Genomic DNA, 25,333 nt, shown 5'->3' on the forward strand with positions numbered 1-25,333 from the left:
GTATCCTTCTTTGCCTACTGCCTATAACCTCCAAAATTGGCTGGATATCAGAGTCCTCTGAATGATATTCAGATGGTGTAGGAAGTTGGCTCTGTATGCACTATTTCAAAGTAAGGAATAGTATGCATAGAAAAATATCTGTTCTTAGTTTATTTTAAGAACCACAGGTTCAATTTCTACATGTAATATCTAATTTGAAAGGTATTGCAGGTAAGTACTTTAGGAACTTTGAATAATCACAGTAGCATATATACTTTTTACATAAAACACAATAAGCTGACTTGTGTCCCCCCCCCGGTGCCCTACAAAACCCCCCTGGTCTGCCCTCCGAAGACGCAGGTACTTACCTGCTGGCAGACTGGAACCGGGGCACCCCCTTCTCTCCATTGAAGCCTATGTGTTTTGGGCACCTCTTTGACCTGTGCACCTGACCGGCCCTGAGCTGCTGGTGTGGTAACTTTGGGGTTGCCCTGAACCCCCAACGGTGGGCTACCTTGGACCCAAAACTGAAACCTGTAAGTGACTTACTTACCTGTGAAATCTAACAATACTTTACCTCCCCCAGGAACTGTGAAAATTGCACTAAGTGTCCACTTTTAAAACAGCTTATTGTGTTTTATGTAAAAAGTATATATGCTACTGTGATTATTCAAAGTTCCTAAAGTACTTACCTGCAATACCTTTCAAATGAGATATTACATGTAGAAATTGAACCTGTGGTTCTTAAAATAAACTAAGAACAGATATTTTTCTATAACAAAACCTATTGGCTGGATTTGTCTCTGAGTGTGTGTTCCTCATTTATTGCCTGTGTGTATGTACAACAAATGCTTAACACTACTCCTTGGATAAGCCTACTGCTCGACCACACTACCACAAAATAGAGCATTAGTATTATCTCTTTTTGCCACTATCTTACCTCTAAGGGGAACCCTTGGACTTGCATACTATTCCTTACTTTGAAATAGTGCATACAGAGCCAACTTCCTACATTGGTGGATCAGCGGTGGGGTACAAGACTTTGCATTTGCTGGACTACTCAGCCAATACCTGATCACACGACAAATTCCAAAAATTGTCATTAGAAATTGATTTTTTGCAATTTGAAATTTTTCTAAATTCTTTAAACTCCTGCTAGGGCCTTGTGTTAGTCCCTGTTAGCATTTCTTTTAGAGTTTAAAAGTTTGAATTAGATTCTAGAACTAGTTTTAGATTCTTAAAAAGTATTCCAACTTTTAGAAGCATAATGTCTAGTACAGATATGAATGCGGTGGAACTCGACACCACACCTTACCTCCATCTTAAGATGAGGGAGCTAAGGTCACTCTGTAAATTAAAGAAAATAGTAATGGGCCCCAGACCTTCCAAACTACAGCTCCAGGAGCTGTTGCCAGAGTTTGAAAAGGCCAACCCCTCTGAGGATGGCAACACAGAGGATGAGGATAGTGAATTGGAGGATGATTCCCCCTACCAGTCCTAGCTAGGGAGGACAGGGCCTCTCAAGCCCCGACTCCAAGCATAATAGTCAGAGATGCTGGCTCCCTCACAGGAGGGACCAACCTCTCTGAAATCACTGAGGATAACCCCAGTGAAGAGGACATCCAGTTAGCCAGGATGGCCAAAAGATAGGCTTTGGAAAGACAGATCCTAGCCATAGAAAGGGAAAGACAAGAGATGGGCCTAGGACCCATCAATGGTGGCAGCAACATAAATAGGGTCAGAGATTCTCCTGACATGTTGAAAATCCCTAAAGGGATTGTAACTAAATATGAAGATGGTGATGACATCACCAAATGGTTCACAGCTTTTGAGAGGGCTTGTGTAACCAGAAAAGTGAACAAATCTCACTGGGGTGCTCTCCTTTGGGAAATGTTCACAGGAAAGTGTAGGGATAGACTCCTCACACTCTCTGGAAAAGATGCAGAATCTTATGACCTCATGAAGGGTACCCTGATTGAGGGCTTTGGATTCTCCACTGAGGAGTATAGGATTAGATTCGGGGGGGCTCAAAAATCCTCGAGCCAGACCTGGGTTGACTTTGTAGACTACTCAGTAAAAACACTAGATGGTTGGATTCAAGGCAGTGGTGTAAGTAATTATGAAGGGCTGAACAATTTATTTGTGAAAGAACACCTATTAAGTAATTGTTTCAATGATAAACTGCATCAGCATCTGGTAGACCTAGGACCAATTTCTCCCCAAGAATTGGGAAAGAAGGCGGACCATTGGGTCAAGACTAGGGTGCCCAAAACTTCCACAGGGGGTGACCAAAAGAAAGGTGTCACAAAACCTCCCCAGGGGAAGGGTGGTGAGACAGCCAAAAACAGAAATAGTAAAGAGTCTTCTACAGGCCCCCAAAAACCTGCACAGGAGGGTGGGCCCAGAGCCTCTTCACAAAACAATTCTGGGTACAAGGGTAAAAACTTTGATCCCAAAAAGGCCTGGTGTCGTAGCTGTAGTCAGTCTGGACACCAAACTGGAGACAAGGCCTGTCCCAAGAAAGATACCACTTCTAACTCCACTCCAGCTAACACTGGAATGGCTAGTCTCCAAGTGGGATCAACAGTGTGCCCAGAGCAAATCAGGTGTCACACTGAAGCTACATTAGTCTCTGAGGGTGGGGTGGATTTAGCCACACTGGCTGCCTGGCCCCCTAACATGCAAAAATACAGGCAGCAGCTCTTAATTAATGGGACAAGTGTAGAGGGCCTGAGGGATACAGGTGCCAGTGTCACTATGGTGACAGAGAAACTGGTTTCCCCTGGCCAATACCTGGCTGGACAAACTTATCCAGTCACCAACGCTGACAATCAGACTAAAGTACATCCCATGGCTATGGTAACTTTAGAGTGGGGAGGGGTCAATGGCCTGAAACAGGTGGTGGTCTCCTCAAATATCCCAGTAGACTGTTTGCTTGGAAATGACCTGGAGTCCTCAGCATGGGCTGAGGTAGAACTGAAAACCCATGCAGCCATGCTGGGTATCCCTGAACTGGTGTGTGTCAAGACAAGGGCACAGTGCAAGGCACAGGGTGAAAAAGTAGAGCTGGAGTCTGGAAGAAAGGCCCAGCCTACCAAGAGAAAAGGAAAGTCAGCTGGGAAACCAGCTGCAACACAACAAGAAAAAGAGAACCTCTCTTCTCAGGAAGAAGTTCTGCCCTCTGAGGGAACTGAGCCTATGGAGCTGGAACCTTATCAGGTTGAGCTCTTAGGCCCAGGGGGACCCTCAAGGGAAGAGTTGTGTAAGGGACAAGAAACATGTCCCTCTCTTGAAGGCCTTAGGCAGCAAGCTGCTGAAGAGTCCACAGGCAAGAAAAATGGAACACATAGGGTCTATTGGGAAGATGGACTCCTGTACACCGAGGCAAGAGATCCCAAACCTGGTGCCACTAGGAGAGTGGTAGTGCCTCAGGCGTTCAGAGAGTTTATTCTGACCTTAGCCCATGATATTCCCCTTGCTGGGTATTTGGGACAAACCAAGACGTGGGAGAGGTTAGTCAACCACTTCTACTGGCCCAACATGTCCCAGAAGGTTAAGGAGTTTTGCATCTCCTGTCCCACCTGTCAAGCCAGTGGTAAGACAGGTGGACATCCAAAGGCCCCCCTCATTCCACTTCCAGTGGTGGGGGTCCCCTTTGAAAGAGTGGGTGTGGACATAGTGGGTCCACTTGAACCTCCCACAGCCTCAGGAAATATGTACATCCTAGTAGTAGTGGATCATGCTACTAGGTATCCTGAAGCTATTCCCCTTAGGTCGACTACTGCCCCTGCAGTAGCCAAGGCCCTCATTGGTATCTTTACCAGAGTGGGCTTCCCTAAGGAGGTGGTGTCTGACAGGGGTACCAACTTCATGTCAGCATACCTGAAACACATGTGGAATGAGTGTGGAGTGACTTATAAATTCACTACACCATATCATCCACAAACTAATGGCCTTGTTGAGAGATTCAACAAGACATTAAAGGGCATGATCATGGGGCTCCCAGAAAAACTCAAAAGGAGATGGGATGTCCTCCTGCCATGTCTGCTTTTCGCTTACAGAGAGGTGCCTCAGAAGGGAGTAGGGTTCTCACCCTTTGAACTTCTGTTTGGCCACCCTGTAAGGGGACCACTTGCTCTTGTTAAAGAAGGCTGGGAGAGACCTCTTCATGAGCCTAAACAAGACATAGTGGACTATGTACTTGGCCTTCGCTCAAGGATGGCAGAGTACATGGAAAAGGCAAGTAAAAACCTTGAGGCCAGCCAACAACTTCAGAAGTTTTGGTATGACCAAAAGGCTGCACTGGTTGAATTTCAACCAGGGAAGAAAGTCTGGGTTCTGGAGCCTGTGGCTCCCAGGGCACTTCAGGACAAATGGAGTGGCCCTTACCCAGTACTAGAGAGGAAGAGTCAGGTCACCTACCTGGTAGACCTGGGCACTAGCAGGAGCCCCAAGAGGGTGATCCATGTGAACCGCCTTAAGCTCTTCCATGACAGGGCTGATGTGAATCTGTTGATGGTAACAGATGAGGACCAGGAAGCTGAGACTGAGCCTCTCCCTGATCTCCTCTTATCAGACCCTAAAGATGGCTCAGTGGATGGAGTGATCTATTCAGACACCCTCTCTGGCCAACAGCAAGCTGACTGTAGGAAGGTCCTACAACAGTTTGCTGAGCTCTTTTCCCTAACCCCTGGTCAGACACACCTGTGTACCAATGATGTGGACACAGGAGACAGCATGCCTGTCAAAAACAAAATCTTCAGACAGTCTGATCAAGTTAAGGAAAGCATCAAGGTGGAAGTCCACAAGATGCTGGAATTGGGAGTAATTGAGCACTCTGACAGCCCCTGGGCTAGCCCAGTGGTCTTAGTCCCCAAACCTCACACCAAAGATGGAAAGAGAGAGATGAGGTTTTGTGTGGACTACAGAGGTCTTCATTCTGTCACCAAGACAGATGCCCATCCCATTCCTAGAGCGGACGAGCTGATTGACAAATTAGGTGCTGCCAAATTCTTAAGTACCTTTGACTTCACAGCAGGGTACTGGCAAATCAAAATGGCACCTGGAGCAAAAGAGAAAACAGCATTCTCCACACCTGATTGGCATTATCAGTTTACTGTTATGCCCTTTGGTTTAAAGAATGCCCCTGCCACCTTCCAAAGGTTGGTGAATCAAGTCCTTGCTGGGTTGGAGTCCTTTACTGCAGCTTATCTTGATGATATTGCTGTCTTTAGCTCCAACTAGCAGGATCACCTGAAGAAGGTTTTGAAGGCTCTGCAATCAGCAGGCCTCTCTATCAAGGCATCCAAATGCCAGATAGGGCAGGGAACTGTGGTTTACTTAGGACACCTTGTTGGTGGAGGCCAAGTTCAGCCACTCCAGCCTAAGATCCAGACTATTCTGGACTGGGCAGCTCCAAAAACCCAGACTCAAGTCAGGGCATTCCTTGGCTTGACTGGGTACTATAGGAGGTTTGTGAAGGGATATGGATCCATTGTGACAGCCCTCACAGATCTCACCTCCAAGAAAATGCCCAAGAAAGTAAACTGGACTGTAGAATGCCAACAGGCCTTTGACACCCTGAAACAAGCTATGTGCACAGCACCAGTTCTAAAAGCTCCAGATTACTCCAAGCAATTCATTGTGCAAACAGATGCCTCTGAACATGGGATAGGGGCAGTTTTGTCCCAAACAAATGATGATGGCCTTGACCAGCCTGTTGCTTTCATTAGCAGGAGGTTACTCCCCAGGAAGCAGCGTTGGAGTGCCATTGAGAGGGAGGCCTTTGCTGTGGTTTGGTCCCTGAAGAAGCTGAGACCATAGCTCTTTGGTACTCACTTCCTAGTTCAGACTGACCACAGACCTCTCATATGGCGGATGCAAATGAAAGGTGAAAATCCAAAACTGTTGAGGTGGTCCATCTCCCTACAGGGAATGGACTTTATAGTGGAACACAGACCTGGGACTGCCCATGCCAATGCAGATGGCTTTTCCAGGTTCTTCCACTTAGAAAATGAAGACTCTCTTGGGAAAGGTTAGTCTCATCCTCTTTCGTTTGGGGGGAGGGGGGTTGTGTAAGGAAATGCCTCCTTGGCATGGTCACCCCCTGACTTTTTGCCTTTGCTGATGCTAGGTTTTGAATTGAAAGTGTGCCGAGGCCTGCTAACCAGGCCCCAGCACCAGTGTTCTTTCCCTAACCTGTACTTTTGTATCCACAATTGGCACACCCTGGCATCCAGATAAGTCCCTTGTAAATGGTACCCCTGGAACCAAGGAACCTGATGCCAAGGAAGGTCTCTAAGGGCTGCAGCATGTCTTATGCCACCCTGGAGACCCCTCACTCAGCACATACACACTGCTTGCCAGCTTGTGTGTGCTGGTGAGAACAAAACGAGTAAGTCGACATGGCACTCCCCTCAGGGTGCCATGCCAGCCTCTCACTGCCTATGCAGGTATAGATAAGTCACCCCTCTAGCAGGCCTTACAGCCCTAAGGCAGGGTGCACTATACCATAGGTGAGCACTGTGCCCCTACAGTGTCTAAACAAAACCTTAGACATTGTAAGTGCAGGGTAGCCATAAGAACACTGGTGCTGGGGCCTGGTTAGCAGGCCTCAGCACACTTTCAATTCAAAACATAGCATCAGCAAAGGCAAAAAGTCAGGGGGTGACCATGCCAAGGAGGCATTTCCTTACAGATGGTTTTATGCCTTTAGAGGATTTTCCAGTAGTTGTCTTTAACATGTGGTTTAGACGGCTCAAAAGTCCTGTTTTGTCTGTGTCGAAGGATTTTTTCGGCTCCGCAATGGTACCTAATTTTTTCCGTCCCGAATATACCATCTGAAATTTCGTCTCCGAAGCCGGACCTTAAATTTTCAACCCTGAAGAGTGTGGACGTCGGCTCGGCGGTGGAGCTTTTAATGGGTTTACTCGATTCCAGCACCGAAACAAGCGTGGCCTGTTGATGGGGTGACTTGTCCTTTTTCGGTGCCGAACCCAAGGGTCGGTCGCCGACAAATTTCTTTCGGGTGGAACCATAGCTTTCTGGCAGTGGTGCACCCAAGGACTTACTAGGTTTCTTGGTAGTGAGCGTAGGGGCAGGTGTACTCACATGCTGAGCCACCGTGAGCGGTTGGCTATCTTCAACTGAATCTACTTCGGAGTTGGTGTCCTGAATCGAAACAGCCATCTGTGCCTGCTCTTCTTCTAAGGTGTCGGTGGACTCTGTATACTTCGATGCCATTTCAAGTCTTCTTGCTCTCCAGTCACGCAGTGTCTCTTTCGACCGAAACGACCAACAGGCTTCACAATCTTCCTCTCGATGTTCTGGAGAAAGGCAAAGGTTACATACCACTTGCTGATCAGTATAAGGGAATTTCGTGTGGCATCGAGGACAGAATCGGAATGGAGTCCGATCCATCAGACTATGGCGTGGTGGGTCTGAACAGGCCCAAGTAGGGCAAAAGCACCCCGAAAGGGCGTTTTCTTGCTCCCAACGGTATTATCGGATCGACTGCAGATGGAAACAGTACAGATGGTAGAATAAAGTTAATATAAAGTTTCCAAATCAAAAGTCTTGGAGCAAGAGGAAACACGTCTGAACCAGATAGCGGATAGAAAAAAAATCTAACAAAGGAGTCGATGCCCATGCGCACTATCACCGAGAGGAGGAGTCACTCGATCCCGTGACTCGAAAAAAAGACTTCTTAGAAGAAAAACAACTTCTAACACTCCGAGCCCAACACTAGATGGCGGAATTATGCACAGCATGTGTATCTGCAGCTACACATGCCATTGAACTGATTATATATATGGAAAATGTCACTTACCCAGTGTACATCTGTTCATGGCATGAGACGCTGCAGATTCACATGCTGTGCATATCCCGCCATCTAGTGTTGGGCTCGGAGTGTTACAAGTGGTTTTTCTTCGAAGAACTCTTTTCGAGTCACGAGATAGAGGGACTCCTCCCCTTTCGGCTCCATCTTAGATTGTTTTCCCCGCAGAGGGTGAGGTAGGAGTTGTGTATATAGTAATAGTGCCCATGCAATGGAGTAAGTATGTATGTACATAATGTGATTAAAAGTGTTATATTTACAAGTTTACAAATGTACAAGTTTATTTTTATCAACTTATAACGGCTACAGGCTCCCGGGGAGGCGGGAGGGCGCATGTGAATCTGCAGCGTCTCATGCCACGAACAGATGTACACTGGGTAAGTGACATTTTCCGTTCGATGGCATGTGTAGCTGCAGATACACATGCTGTGCATAGACTAGTAAGCAGTTATCTCCCCAAAAGCGGTGGTTCAGCCTGTAGGAGATGAAGTTGTTTGAAATAATGTTCGTAATACTGCCTGTCCTACTGTAGCTTGTTGTGTTGTTAACACATCCACACAGTAATGTTTAGTGAATGTATGAGGCGTAGACCATGTGGCTGCCTTACAGATTTCGGTCATTGGTATATTCCCTAGAAATGCCATGGTGGCACCTTTCTTCCTAGTGGAGTGTACTTTCGGTGAAATAGGCAGTTCTCTCTTAGCTTTAACATAATGGGTTTGAATACATTTAACTATCCATCTGGCAATGCCTTGTTTGGATATTGGATTCCCTGCATGAAGTTTTGGGAAAGCTACAAACAATTGTTTTGTTTTGCGAATTTGTTTGGTTCTATCAATGTAATACATTAGTGCTCTTTTTATGTCTAATGTATGTAATGCTCTTTCAGCTACAGTCTCTGGTTCTGGAAAGAACAGTGGGAGTTCCACTGTTTGATTTAAGTGGAACAGTGATGTACCTTTTGGCAAAAATTTGGGATTTGTGCATAGAACCACTTTATGTTTGTGTATTTGTAGAAAGGGTTCTTGTATGGTAAAGGCTTGTATTTCACTTACTCTTCTGAGAGATGTGATAGCTATTAGGGAGGCTACTTTCCAGGTCAAGTATTGCATCTTACTAGAGTGCATGGGTTCAAAATGGTGGACCCATGAGTCGTGTTAATACAATATTGAGGTTCCACGAAGGAACTGGTGGTGTTCTTGGTGGAATGATCCTTTTTAGACCCTCCATAAATGCTTTTATGACTAGGATTCTAAATAGTGAAGTTGAATGTGTAATTTGCAGATAGGCAGAAATTGCTGTGAGATGTATTTTAATGGATGAAAAAGCTAACTTAGACTTTTGTAAGTGTAGTAAGTAGCTTACAATGTTTTTCGCGGACGCGTGTAATGGTTGAATTTGATTATTATGACAGTAATAAACAAATCGTTTCCATTCATTTGCGTAGCAATGTCTTGTAGTAGGTTTTCTAGCCTGTTTGATGACCTCCATACATTCTTGTGAAAGGTCTAGATGTCCGAATTCTAAGACTTCAGGAGCCAGATTGCTAGATTGAGCGATGCTGGATTCGGGTATCTGATCTGCTGTTTGTGTTGAGTTAACAGATCTGGTCTGCTTGGTAGTTTGATATGAGGCACTATTGACAGGTCTAGTAGTGTTGTGTACCAAGGTAGTCGTGCCCAAGTTGGTGCTATTAGTATTAGTTTGAGTTTGTTTTGACTCAATTTGTTTACTAGATACAGAAGGAGTGGGAGAGGGGGAAAAGCGTAAGCAAATATCCCTGACCAACTCATCCATAACGCATTGCCCTTGGAGTGAGGTAATGGGTACCTAGATGTGCAGTTTTGGCATTTTGCGTTTTCTTTTGTTGGGAATAGGTCTATTTGCGGTGTCCCCCAGTTTTGGAAGTAGGTTTGTAGTATCTGGGGATGAATTTCCCATTCGTGGATCTGTTGGTGATCGACAGATTGTCGGCTAACTGGTTTTGAATTCCTGGTATGTATTGCGCTATTAGGCGAATGTGATTGTGAATCGCCCAATGCCAAATCTTCTGTGCTAAGAGACACAACTGTGTGCCTCCCTGTTTGTTTAGGTAATACATTGTTGTCATGTTGTCTGTTTTGACAAGAATGTGTTTGTGTGCTATTAGTGGTTGAAATGCTTTTAATGCTAGAAACACTTCTAGTAGTTCTAGTTGATTTAGATGAAGTTGTTTTTGCTGAGTGTCCCATTGTCCCTGGATGCTGTGTTGGTTGAGGTGTGCTCCCCACCCTGGCATGGAAGCATCTGTTGTGATCACGTATTGAGGCACTGGGTCTTGGAAGGGCCGCCCTTAGTTTGAATTTATAGGATTCCACCATTGAAGCGAGGTGTGTGTTTGGCGGTCTATCAACACTAGATCCTGAAGTTGACCCTGTGCTTGTGTCCATTGTGTCGCTAGGCACTGTTGTAAGGATAGCATGTGTAATCTTGCGTTTGGGACAATGGCTATGCATGAAGACATTATGCCTAGAAGTTTCATCACTAATTTTACTTGGTATTGTTGGTTTGGGTGCATGCCTTGTATTACATTTTGGAATGCTTGTACCCTTTGTGGACTTGGAGTGGCAATCTCTTTTTTTGTGTTGATTGTCGCTCTTAAGTATTGTTGTATTTGACACGGTTGTAAGTGTGATTTTAGGTAGTTTATTGAGAACCCTAATTTGTGAAGTGTTTCTATGACGTATTTTGTGTGTTGAAGACACTGTTTCTGAGTGTTGGTTTTTATTAACCAATCGTCTAGATACAGGAATACGTGTATGTGTTGTCTTCTGATATGTGCCGCTACTACTGCAAGGCATTTTGTAAATACCCTTGGTGCTGTTGTTATCCCGACTGGTAACACTTTGAATTGGTAATGTACTCCTTGGATTAAAAACCTCAAGTATTTCCTGTGTGAAGGATGTATGGGAATATGGAAGTACGCATCCTTTAGATCTAATGTTGACATGTAGTTTTGTTGTTTGAGCAAGGGGATCACGCCTTGAAGTGTTACCATGTGAAAGTGATCTGATGTGATGTAAAGATTTAGTGTTCTGAGATCTAAGATGGGTCTCAGAGTTTTCTCCTTTTTGGGTATTAGAAAATACAGGGAATAAACACCTGTTCCTTTCTGATGGTTGGGTACGAGTTCTATTGCCTCTTTTTGTAACAACGCTTGGACTTCTAGTTGTAATAGATCCAAGTGCTGTTTGGACATGTTGTGTGTTCTTGGAGGCACACTGGTGGTAATTGTAGGAATTCTATGCAATAACCATGTTGGATAATGGCTAGGACCCACAAGTCTGTAGTTATTTCTTCCCAATTTTTGTAATTATCTGGGAGTCTACACCCCCCCTCCCCCCACTGGTGTTGTGTTGGGGATTTGTGACATTGAAGTCACTGTTTAGTTTGTGGGGTCTTTGGGCTTTGGAATTTCCCTCTGGTTTTAGGGAACGGTCCACCTCTATATTGTCCCCGAAAGCCTCCTCTTTGATACTGGCCCTGGTATGTGGGTCTGGCTTGTGAGGTTGGGGGTTCTGTGCTTTGGGCTCGAAACCCCCCCCTAAAGTGTGGATTTCTAAAAGGTGCCTCTGCTCTGTGGGGAGAAGAGCGCGCCCATGGCTTTGGCCGTGTCAGTGTCCTCCTTTAGCTTCTCTATAGCTGTATCCACCTCCGGCCCAAACAACTGTTGTCCATTAAAAGGCATATTAAGCACAGCCTGTTGGATCTCTGGCTTAAATCCGGAGTTGCGGAGCCATGCGTGTCTCCGAATAGTGACCGCTGTATTTACAGTTCTGGCAGCTGTGTCCGCTGCGTCCATTGCCGATCGTATCTGGTTGTTGGAAATACTTTGGCCCTCCTCCACCACTTGCTGTGCACGCTTTTGAAACTCCTTGGGAAGATGTTCAATAAAATGCTGCATTTCATCCCAATGAGCCCTGTCATATCTTGCCAATAAAGCCTGTGAATTGGCAATGCGCCATTGATTGGCTGCCTGCGCTGCAACTCTTTTCCCCGCGGCATTAAACTTTCGACTTTTTGTCAGGTGGTGGTGCATCACCAGAAGTCTGTGAGTTTGCCCTTTTGCGTGCTGTGCCTACTACCACGGAGTCAGGTGTTAGTGGTTGCATGATGTACACAGGGTCTGTAGGGGCAGGCTTGTACTTTTTTTCCACCTTAGGTGTAATGGCTCTGCACTTGACAGGGTCTTGAAACACTTGTTTTGCGTGTTTTAACATCCCTGGTAACATCGGCAGACTCTGGTACTGGCTGTGTGTTGACGACAAAGTATTAAATAAAAAGTCATCCTCAAAAAATTCAGCATGCAGTGCTACATTGTGAAAAGTAGCTGCTCTGGACACCACCTGCATGTAAGCAGTACTGTCTTCAGGTGGTGACTGTCTTGCCGGGTAGCAGTCTGGGATATTGTCAGATACTGGTGCATCATATAGATCCCATGCATCTGGGTCGTCCTGGGTCATCCCTGTGTGCGTTGGAGATTGCATCATAGGAGGTGTTGCAATTGGTGATCGTTGCGGTGAGTGCTGTGGCGATGGTTGTGGTGAAAAACGTGGTGGAGTTTTTTCTTTCGCCACCTTTGCTTTTGGCTGTTTCTCTGTGTCTTGGAAAGCAAGTTTCCTTTTATTAGGGGGAAGAGTTTTTATTTTCCCTGTATCTTTTTGAATATGGAGCCTTCTTTGTGTATAGTCTGGCTCCCCCATCTCTAATTCTTGTCCAAATTTATGGCCTTGTAGTTGTGCTGAAAGGCCTTGTTCTTCGGAATAAGAACTTTGTTTCGGCTCCGATGCTGGGTGTTTTGGCACCAAAATTTTCCACAGTCTTTTTTGGCTCCGAAGCCACTTTTTTCGGTTTCGGGGTGCAGATCTCTCGGTGCCGACTTTGCTCGGCATCTCGGTGTCGAGTTTGGTCGGAGCCAGTATCTCGGTGCCGAGGATACTCTGTGCCGGTATCTCGACTGGAGTCAGATGTCTTCGACACGTGTGTGCCCTTTTTCGGTGCCGATGGTTGGTCACAGAGTTTACGGGTTAAGCCATGGCCTGCCGGCGGTGGCGTCCCCTGGGCCTTCATGATTTTGGCGTGAGTTTTGGCCGGGGCAGGTTTACTCGTGGTTTTCGCCGGCTGCTCACTTTCGGCCTCGTCCGAGTCGGCAATGGAGAAAGTCTCCTCTTCCTCGATGTTGTGGTGTCCTGACGGCGTCAACACCATTTGAAGCCTTCGAGCTCTCCGGTCCCGTAGCGTCTTCTTCGACCGAAATGCCAGACAGGCCTCGCAAGTATCCTCTTTGTGTTCGGGGGACAAACACAAATTACAGACCAAATGCTGATCTGTGTAAGGATACTTATTGTGGCATTCGGGGCATAAGCGGAATGGGGTCCGTTCCATGAGCCTTGAAGACGCACGCGGTCGGGTCGACCAGGCCCCGCCGGGGGATAGAAGCCCCAAAGGGCTGCCAGAGCTCTTTTTTTATTCTCTGTCGATCTGCTATAACTAACCCGATACCAAACGCAAACAATACCGTCGAATTTTCCGAGATTTACCTAACTTTCCGAACCGAAACACGGAGCGAAGAGGAACATGTCCGAACCCGATGGCGGAAAGAAAACAATCTAAGATGAGTCGACACCCATGCGCAATGGAGCCGAAAGGGGAGGAGTCCCTCGATCTCGTGACTCGAAAAGACTTCTTCGAAGAAAAACAACTTGTAACACTCAGAGCCCAACACTAGATGGCGGAATATGCACAGCATGTGTATCTGCAGCTACACATGCCATCGAACATATATACACACACACACACACACACACACGTGTCTCCATTGCAGGACCCTGCAGTGTAGGGACAGGAGCCACCAGAAACAGTACTTGGGCGAGACTCCACTACAGGCCAGCACGAAGACTCGAAGCACAGGAAGATGATGGAGGCGAAGAAGGGGCGCTGGCCAATAGTAGGTAAGTAAACAAGAGTGGTGTAGGAGCCATTTGGGAGCCAACCAAAGGTAAGTAAAAGGAAACTAGAGTGACGCGAGACCCACATGTGAGCAAGCCGATGGTAATTAGAGATAAGTAATAGGCGGCGTTTAAGCCCCTTTTAAGAATAAAAAAAAAAAAAACCCTAGCACAGCACAAATAGTGCACAGGTGAAACCTAAAAAAAGGACAGATACGCTATAAAACCTATGGTTCATTGCCATTAGGGCCTATTAAAATTATATCTAATGATGTACATTGCTTTACTATTCTACCATGGGACTCCCACTTAGATGACAGGGAATGCAAATCTATGAAAGATCCAATGTTCGAGAAATGAGGTGGAACACCCATAGACTTGAGAGCACACTACAGACTGATCCTAGGAACAAGATCAAAAGCAGCTCTCTTGTCTACGAATGCCACAAAGATGATCCCGGGTGAGTGAAGTATATTTCCAGGGAAGCATGTCAAAACATGAAACTTGGTTGATGATGGGGACCTCAGCCTGGAAAGGAGATGGAATCTCACAATTACTCATTCACATGTAGGTATTTTTTAGCCAGCAGTTGTTTGCAAAATGTCTTGGCATCTTATCCAGAAGACTGCTGAGTCAGTCAACTGCACTGATAGCAGATGCAGGAGAAGGCAGCAGGATTGCACCCCTTCTTGAATTCAAGAATTTTTTTCTGAATAATCATTGACAACTCTAATGGGAAATACCTTAGGAATACCACCTTGAAACTGGATATCAGACCCATTGAACAAGATAGACCTAGTTTCCAGAGCTACCAAACTTTCTGTATATAGCTGACTAGTTACAACTGGTCTAAAATAATTCAGGGGCTTGGAAGACATAGGAAAATGATGTATAAAGAACAGTGCCTTCAATGTCTGATCCAATGCATCACATTAATGAGTGGTTTATTCACTTTCCAGCTAGGCTCCCTACATTTGGTTCTGTTAATCATGTACACCAACACTCCTCTTCCAGAGGACATTTGGGGGCTAGCACTAGAGTAAATATGAAGGAGGACTGGACTACTACTGTAAGTGAACATATTCCCTGCCACAGCACCCCCAGCGACTGTTATGGGCTCTGCGCGCTGATGGCAACACAAAGCGCTACCTTTGTTTGACCGTGGTACAGTTACACACCCATCCCTCCCATCCGGGACTAGGAAACATGCTCCTGGGATACAAATTATACAAACTGATTCTTTGATCAGTAGTAGTAAGTTTGCCAGAAGTCCCAGTGAACCCCCAGATTTTGGGCCAAAGCCACTCAATTTGAGCGAGACAACTTAATACTGGGATCATGATTAGGCAAAGCAGGGCTAATTACCTCGTGAGCAACACAGTGCTCCGAAGATGAGCTACCTCCATCACTTTTGTAAACACCCGTAGGGTACTGGTCAGACCAAAGGGGAGCACAGCGAACTAAAAACGTTCCTCCCCCACCACAAAGTGCAGGTAGAGCCGATGGGCCTGGCAGGAGAAGAATATAAAGACAGACCGAATTCTGTCGGTCTAACACCACTATCCAGTCTCCAGGGTCATGGGGAGATGACACCTGGGCCAGGGTGAGCATTTAAAAAATCTCCTTTCAGAGAATGGCGCTGAGGGGGTGCAGGTCTTACATAGGTCGGAGGTCTCTGTCCTTTTTGGGCACCAAAAAGTAGCAGGAATAGCAACCATGCACCTTACTTCTGGCACCTGTACCTTATCAACAGCCCTTTTGGGCAAAAAGACTTGCACTTCCTGCTGCAAAATGGAGACGGTCTTCCATCAATCATTTGGGGACAGGGGGAGCCCCAGACACAAGTGAAGGATGAGAAGACAAGAGTATTGGGTCCGAAGATGTAGCCTGTGAAGTTGTGCGATTAGTTTGTGGACTGTCGGGCCCAAAAAGGGTTTCTTACAGACAGCCAGTACTAGCTGATTGAAAGGCAGGGGTTCTGAAACTGCTGAGGACTGCTGTGGGATTTCAGTTAATCTGTTGGACTTTCAGCAGTGCACAAAAGTAATTCTAGTGCTTCAGCAGCTTTTAGGACCACTGAGGTAAATGAACAGGCCTTTATTTTGAAGGGTAAGGTCACTTTCATTTTGTAGGACGAAGTAGAGCCCAGTAAAACATTAGCATCATATGTAGACTCCTAGTCATCTTTCTCCCTGCGTCCAAAGTATCTGTTGGGTATTACCAGGGTATCAGAATCTGATCCAAAAGGTTCCATCATCTGAGCAAATCTGTGGACCCTAGGAGGGTTTCTAAAGGCATTAAAGCAGGCACACACATTTTTTCATTGGCCATTCAGGTAATATCTCAAGACTTCGAAGCAGAGCCACAAATCAGTTTTGAAGACTGACTGCGTCAGAGAACACTGAAAGCGCAACGGTGGACATAGAAGAAGGCAGGCATTTAATCTGAAGCACCATCAAGGTCAGAACTTGTGGAAGCTCTAAAAGTGGTGTATGGCTCAGAGCGACTGCAAATGCTAAAAATGCAGGAATGTGCCAAACCCTGGACAGTGGCCCAGACGGTATCAAACATCAACTGAAAATGTCCAATATGGCCTAGCACTGGTTAGCTGATTAATTTGGGAACTTCAGTTTCATCTTTTTGAGAACCGTTATAGGCTTGAATAATGAGGAAGAGATGGGCATCAGGGAATGACTATTTCCAATGGTCCCACGAGCAGGAGAGTTTGCTCGAGGAAAACAACTGCATGCCACTGGATTACGTTTTTTTTGTGGAAGAATGCTAAGGGTACTGTTTGTCTAGGGACTTATATGAAGGAAAGGAGTGGGCTTAAATACACAATGGCAAGATATACAACTACCTGCATCCACTCACTTGTCGTAGCACTGCAACTGAGTTAAAGTACTGACCACATTTTGGAGCTTGAGATTTAGGAGCATTTAAAATGTACAACAATTCCTGCACTGGAAAAATCTGAAGTGAGATACTACTTAACACTTGATGACAACTAGAACTAGGAAGTTATATGACTCACTAAATTTCATTGTTGTGACTATAATCCATCCCATTCTCTGATCTAGCTGATGCACTTAAGTAGAAAAGAACAAGCACTACTTCAATTACAGTCCTTACCAGAGTCTGGCAGAGAATTAAGATCTGCACAGAGCACAAGCGGAATGGTTCCACCAGCTTCTCCTGAAACACCAGGCTTGAGTCTGCGAGAGGCTTCATCAACAATATTCTTTACTTCTGAGAGGAACATCATGGTCTGCACCAGTTTCACATCGGAGTACTCAGGATCCCAATGCATATGAGCATTAGCTACCAGTATAAGCTGCTTTTCCAGATCATTGCATGGTTTTCCAGCTATAAGAGCAAACAACAAATAAACATTGATCAACACTCCAAAAGAATAAAGGACAGTTTCATTTATCATCACATTTTTGGGTAAATAGCATAGAAGGAAATAAAAATTTATGTTTTAAGAAACCATAACCCAGAACTGTACAGTTGGATACCAATTTAATTGATTACTTCTCTCCCGATGAACTTTTGATAAACAGGACAGTGTTTCATTCACACTGACTTTTGCATTTGGGAATCTGGTGCAGTACATTTTAACTCATCAAGTGATCAAGTTATGAAGATGCAAAGCCTCAAGCATCCATGTTTCACCGGTACTACACAGATCTTCATAGTGCCAGCTTAAAAGCCCATTACGGGCAACATGAATTTGGCACACAATTCCATAAGACCGAAAAAAATGCTTACGTGAAGGCAAAATACATGTACTTTTGGATGTGTAGAAAGTAGAGCAAGCACTTTCCGATGTTCAGAAATTACAAAAAAGAGACGAACCCAGGTTCCAACATAAAAGCCATCACTTAATAAAACCCAGACAGATTATTAAAGAACAAAATAGGTAATAACTAAATAGTGTCAGCATTTAAATATTGTTAACAAGTGATACACATTTAACCAGGTCTGCATTTTGTAATTCCAGATTCTTCAGAATAATTGAAGCTGAAAGCATTCCAGAACGAACATTATGGAATGGAAGGATTTTAGGTAAGTAAATAAATGCATGTTATGTAACTTTAGCATTAAGGTTGGAAATTAAAACTTGATGCACCTGAACATATCCAATGAATGTCAAGCTTTTTCTCCTGAGGTAATTGTTACAACTCCAGTGATAAAACTCTTTCTAGTAGGGGAAAAGAGGATCGCTCCCCCCAGACGGTACCCACACCTGCATGGAACATTAATGTGGTATTAACTCAATTAATGAAGGCACCCTTTGAGCCCTTGCACAAAGCCACTCTAAAGATGCTCACATTGAAAACAGCTTTCCTGATGGCCATAACATCGCTTTGTAGGGTGAGCAAAATACAAGCACTCAAAGTTCAGGAACCATACCTGCAGATTCACAAAGGCAGAATTGTCATGAGAACAGATCTGCAGTTTTTAACCAAAGATACTTTCACACTTCCACTTAAATCAAACTATAAAATAACAAGTTTTTCTAAAACCCCAAATATCAAGTGGAGAGAGCTTTGCACACACTGGACGCAAGATGTGCAAGAATGTACTACATGGAGAGAACTAAGTCAAGCAGAAAGATGAAACAACTATGTGTATCCTTAGCAGTAACTTAAGGTACAGTTGCTAGATGGATTTCAGAAACAATACAAATATGTCAAAGGTGCGTGGGAGAACCTGAGCTCACCCCAAGGGCACACTCAATGAAGAAAGGAGCAACCATTGTCTTTCTAACGTACACTCTGCTGCCACATATATCCTGTAACAAAGTGGTCATCAATACACATGTTCACAAAACACAGTTGCATAGACATTCAGATGAACAAAGAAGCCCAAGTAGGTCAAAAAGTAATAAAACATAGCTTTACAAATTTAAGTCCATCAACCCAACCTCCGCAAATTGGACAAACTACTACTAAATTGATGCACAGCATGTGAATCCAGAAAAGATTCACACTGCAAAACTAACAGTTTACCTGTAGATGTAGTTTTGCATCTTGAAGAATTTTCTGGATTCACAAGCAACCCACTCACCTCCACCAAGAAGATGAAGAAAAAATAAAAATCTGAAGCTAGTGACCAAAGGTAAGGGCTTCTGGAGGAGGGGATAAAACGTCAAAGGAAGCACCAAATAGGCAGATCGGTCAGCGCCCAACAACAACAAAAAACAAAAGCAAGACTAAAAAGTTGGAGAGTTCCAGACCCAGCCACAAGATGGCGGAATAATGCACAGCATGTGAATCCAGAAAAGATTCACAGTGCAAAAATACTCTGACAGGATAAAATGGAATGTTAAGCCATTTCGTAGCTGGGAAAGCTACTTTGTGGGTATCTGTGGCACTGTTCTAATGGCAGGCACCCCTGAAGTAGCCACTTGTGGTAGTTTGTTGGGCAGGCTGGTGCTGAAAGGACATTGAGGCTTTGGGAGAGGTGAACTTGGAGCCTCCACTATATGCTGAGCAGCGAAAGCACCCACAAGGGGTAGGCGTCTGCAGTGTGCACATGGCTTTCACTGCTTCCATGTCTTTATTGACTTTTTCCAGCATCTCAGCAACCTGAGGCTCAGACAGATGCTGCCTGCTCCAACCCCCCAAGCCCTCCCAATAACACTCTCCCACACACACCCCCTCCCACACACCCCCTCCCACACACACACACACCCTCCCACACCCACACACACCCACACCCCCTCCCACCCACACACACCCACACCCCCACCCACACCCACTCCCACCCACACCCACACCCCCCTCCCACCCACACACACACCCCCTCCCACCCACACACACACCCTCCCACCCACACACACACACCCCCCTCCCACCCACACACACCCACACCCCCACCCACACCCCCTCCCACACCCCCACACACACCCCCCACACCCCCACACACACACCCCCACACACACACACCCCCTCCCACACACACACCCCCTCCCACACACACACCCCCTCCCACACACACACACACACACACACACCCCCTCCCACACACCCCCCCCTCCCCCACACACACACACACACACCCCTCCCACACACACCCTCACACACACACACCCCCCCTCCCACCCCCCCCTCCCACACACACACCCCACACACACCCTCCCACACCCCTCCCACACACACCCTCCCACACACACCCCCACCCCCTCCCACACACACCCTCCCACACACACCCACACCCTCCCACACACACACCCCCCTCCCACACACACACACACACCCCCCTCCCACACACACACACACCCCCTCCCACACACACACACACCCCCCTCCCACACACACACACACCCTCCCACACACACACACACCCTCCCCACACACACACACACCCCTCCCACACACACACACACCCCCTCCCACACACACACCCTCCCTCCCCACACACACACACACACCCTCCCTCCCACACACACACACCACACCCTCCCTCCCCCCCCCCCCACACACACACACCCTCCCCTCCCCCCCACACACACACACCCTCCCCCCTCCCCCCCCACACACACCCACACACCCCCCTCCCCCACACACACACACCCCTCCCCCCCCACACACACCCTCCCCCCCCACACACACACCCCCCCCTCCCCCACACACACACCCCCCCCACACCCCCCCCCCTCCCCACACACACCCCCCCCCTCCCCACACAGACACCCTCCCCCTCCCACACACACCACCCCTCCCCCCTCCCACACACACACCCTCCCCCCTCCCACACACACACCCCTCCCCCCCCACACACACACCCCCCCCTCCCACACACACACACCCTCCCCCCTCCCACACACCACCCTCCCCCCTCCCACACACACACACCCTCCCCCTCCCACACACACACCCTCCCCCACACAAACCTCCCCCCCCCCATACACAAACGCCCTCCCACACAGACACACCCCCCCCTCTCCACACCCCCTCCCCACACCCCCCCACCCCCACACCCCCTCTCCCCACAGACACACACCCCTCCCCCCACACACACCCCTCCCCCCACACACCCCCCTCCCACCCACACCCCACCACCCCCCTCCCACCCACACACCCACACCCCCCTCCCACCCACACCCCCCTCCCCACCCACACACACACCCCCCTCCCACCCACACACACCCCCCCCACCCACACACCCACACCCCCCCTCCCACACACCCCCACCCCACACCCCCTCCCCACACCCACACCCACACCCCCTCCCACCCCCACCCACACCCACACCCCCTCCCACACCCACACACCCCCACCCACACCCACCCCATCCCACACCCACACACCCCCCTCCCACACACACACACCCCCCTCCCACACACACACACACCCTCCCCACACCCCCACCCACACCCCCTCCCACACCCCCTCCCACACCCCCCCCCACACACCCTCACACACACCCCCACACCCCCACCCCCCCCCACACACCCCCTCCCACACACACACACACCCCCTCCCACACACACACACCACCCCCCTCCCACACACACACACCCCCCCACCACACACCCCCTCCCACACACACACACACACACCCACACCCCCTCCCACACACACACACACCCCCCCCCCCTCCCACACACACACACACCCCCCCTCCCACACACACACACCCCCCCCCCTCCCACACACACACACACACACCCCCCTCCCACACACACACACACACCCCCTCCCACACACACCCCCCTCCCACACACACACACCCCCCCTCCCACACACACACACACCCCCTCCCACACCACACACACCCCCCCTCCCACACACACACACCCCCCCTCCCACACACACACACACACCCCCCCCCTCCCACACACACCACACACACCCCCCCCTCCCACACACACACACACACCCCCCCTCCCACACACACACCCCCCCCTCCCACACACACACACCCCCACACACACACACACCCACACACCCCCCTCCCCCACACACACACACACACCCACACCCCCTCCCACACACACACACACCCCCCTCCCACACACACACACACCCTCCCACACACACACACACCCTCCCACACACACACACACCCCCTCCCACACACACACACCCTCCCACACACCCACACCCACCCACACACACCCCCCTCCCACACACACACACACACCCACACCCCCTCCCACACACCCCCCTCCCCCACACACACCCACACCCCCTCCCACACACCCCCCTCCCCCACACACACACCCACACCCCCTCCCACACACCCCCCCCTCCCCCCCACACACACACCCCCCTCCCACACACACACACACCCTCCCACACACACACACACACACACCCCCCTCCCACACACACCCCCCCACACCCACACCACACCCCCTCCCCACCCACACCCCCTCCCACCCACACACCCACACACACACCCTCCCACACACACACACTCCCACACACCCCCTCCCACACACCCCCCTCCCACACCCACACACACACACCCCCTCCCACACCCACACACACCCTCCCACACACACACACACACCCTCCCACACACACAGCACACCCCCACACCCACACACCCTCCCACACACCCTCCCTCACACACACCCACACCACCCCCTCCCACACACACACACCCACACCCCCCTCCCACACACACACCCCCTCCCACACCCACACACACACCCCCTCCCCACACCCACACACACACACCCCCTCCCACACACACACCCCCTCCCCACACCCACACACACCCCCCTCCCACACACACCCCCTCCCACACCCACACACACACACCCCCCTCCCACACACACACCCCCTCCACCACACCCACACACACACACACACCCCCTCTCACACCCACACACACCCCCTCCCACACACACCCCACACACACCCCCCTCCCACACACACCCCACACACATCCCCTCCCACACCCACACACATCCCCTCCCACACCCCACACACATCCCCCCCCCACACCCACACACATCCCCCCTCCCACACACACACCCACACCCCCCTCCCACACCCCCCCCCCCTCCCACCACACACACACACCCCCCCACACACCCCCTCCCACCCCCCCCCACACACACACACACACCCCCTCCCACACACACACACACACCCCCTCCCACACACACACACACACCCCCTCCCACACACACACACACACCCCCCTCCCACACACACACACACACCCCACCACACCCCCCACACACACACCCCACACCCTCCCACACACACACACCCCCCCCCACACACACACACCCCCTCCCACACACACACACCCCCTCCCACACACACACCCCCTCCCACACACACACACACACCCCCCCCACACACACACACACACACACACCCCCACACACACACACACACACCCCCCCCCACACACACACACACCCCCCCCACACACCCCCCACACACACACACCCCCTCCCACACACACACACACCCCTCCCACACACACACCACACACACCCACACCCCCCTCACACACCCACACCCCCTCCCACACACACACACACACACACCCACACCCCCCTCCCACACACACCCACACCCCCCTCCCACACACACCCCCACACACACACACACCCCCCCCCCACACCCCCCACACCACACACACCCCCCACACACACACACACCACCCCCCCACACACCCACACCCCCACACACACACACCCCCCACACACACACACACACTCCCACACACACACACACACCACCCCCCTCCCACACACACACACACCCCTCCCACACACACACACCCACCCACCCCACACACCCCCACACACACCCACCCTCCCACACACCACACACACCCCACCCACACACACACCCCCTCCCACACACACACACCCTCCCACACACACACACCCTCCCACACACACACACCCTCCCACACACACACACACCCACACACAGACACACACACCCACACAGACACACACCCACACACCCACACAGACACACCACCCACACACCCACACAGACACACACCCACACAGACACACACACACACCCACACCCTCCCACACACACACACACCCTCCCACACACACACACACACCCCCCTCCCACACACACCCCCCTCCCACACACACCCCCTCCCACACACACCCCCTCCCCACACACACCCCCTCCCACACACACACCCACACCCACACCCCCCTCCCACACCCCCCCCCTTCCACACACACACACACCCCTCCCACACACACCCACCCCCCTCCCACCCACACACACACACCCCACACCCTCCCACACCCCCCCCCTCCCACACACCCCCCCTCCCACACACACACCCCCTCCCACACACACACACCCTCCCACACACACACACACACCCTCCCACACACACACACACACCCTCCCACACACACACACACACCCTCCCACACACACACACCACACCCTCCCACACACACACACACACCCTCCCACACACACACACACCCTCCCACACACACACACACACACCCTCCCACACACACACACACACCCTCCCACACACACACACCCCCTCCCACACACCCTCCCTCCCACACACCCTCCCTCCCACACACACACACCCCCCACACACACACACACCCCACACACACACACCCCCTCCCCACACAGACACCCCCCCCTCCCCACACACACCCTCCCCCCACACAGACACTCCCCCTCCCCATACACAAACGCCCTCCCACACAGACACCCCCCCCTCTCCACTCTCCCCACAGACACACCCCCCCTCCCCACACCCCTCTCCCCACAGACACACACCCCTCCCACACACACCCCTCCCACACACACCCCTCCCACACACACACACCCCTCCCACACACACACACCCCTCCCACACACACACACCCCCCCTCCCACACACACACACACCCCCCTCCCACCCTCCCACACACACACACACACACACACACCCCCCCTCCCACACACACACTCACACACACACACCACACACACACACCCCCTCCCACACACACACCCTCCCACACACACACCCTCCCACACACACACACCACACACACACACCCCTCCCCACACACACACACACCCTCCCACACCCACACACCCTCCCACACACACACACACCCTCCCACACACCACACCCTCCCACACACACACACCCCTCCCACACACACACACACACCCTCCCACACACACACACCCTCCCACACACACACACCCCTCCCACACACACACCCTCCCACACACACACACCCTCCCACACACACACACACACACCCTCCACACACACACCCGTCCCACACACACACCCCCCTCCCACACACACACCCCCACACACACACACCCCACACACCCCCCTCCCCCACACACACACACACCCACACCCCCTCCCACACACACACACACACACCCCTCCCACACACACACCCTCCCACACACACACACCCCCTCCACACACACACACACCCCTCCCACACACCCACACCCCCTCCCCACACACCCACACCCCCCTCCCACACACACACCCCCTCCCACACACACACCCACACCCCCTCCCACACACCCCC

The 25,333-nt window shown here is 50.0% G+C and overlaps 1 protein-coding gene across 7 annotated transcripts in view; it reads right to left on the reverse strand.

The window, feature by feature from the left end:
• CNOT6 (CCR4-NOT transcription complex subunit 6) overlaps window positions 1–25,333 on the reverse strand; it is a 264,606-nt gene that overhangs the window by 110,385 nt on the left and 128,888 nt on the right. For all 7 annotated transcript variants that reach the window (XM_069199286.1, XM_069199289.1, XM_069199285.1 and 4 more), the window contains exon 10: window positions 16,936–17,169. In XM_069199286.1, coding sequence (XP_069055387.1) covers window positions 16,936–17,169 — 234 coding nt within the window. The remainder of the gene's footprint in view (window positions 1–16,935; window positions 17,170–25,333) is intronic.

Source organism: Pleurodeles waltl, chromosome 7 (assembly GCF_031143425.1).
Source record: "Pleurodeles waltl isolate 20211129_DDA chromosome 7, aPleWal1.hap1.20221129, whole genome shotgun sequence".
Classification (NCBI taxonomy): Eukaryota; Metazoa; Chordata; class Amphibia; order Caudata; family Salamandridae; genus Pleurodeles; species Pleurodeles waltl.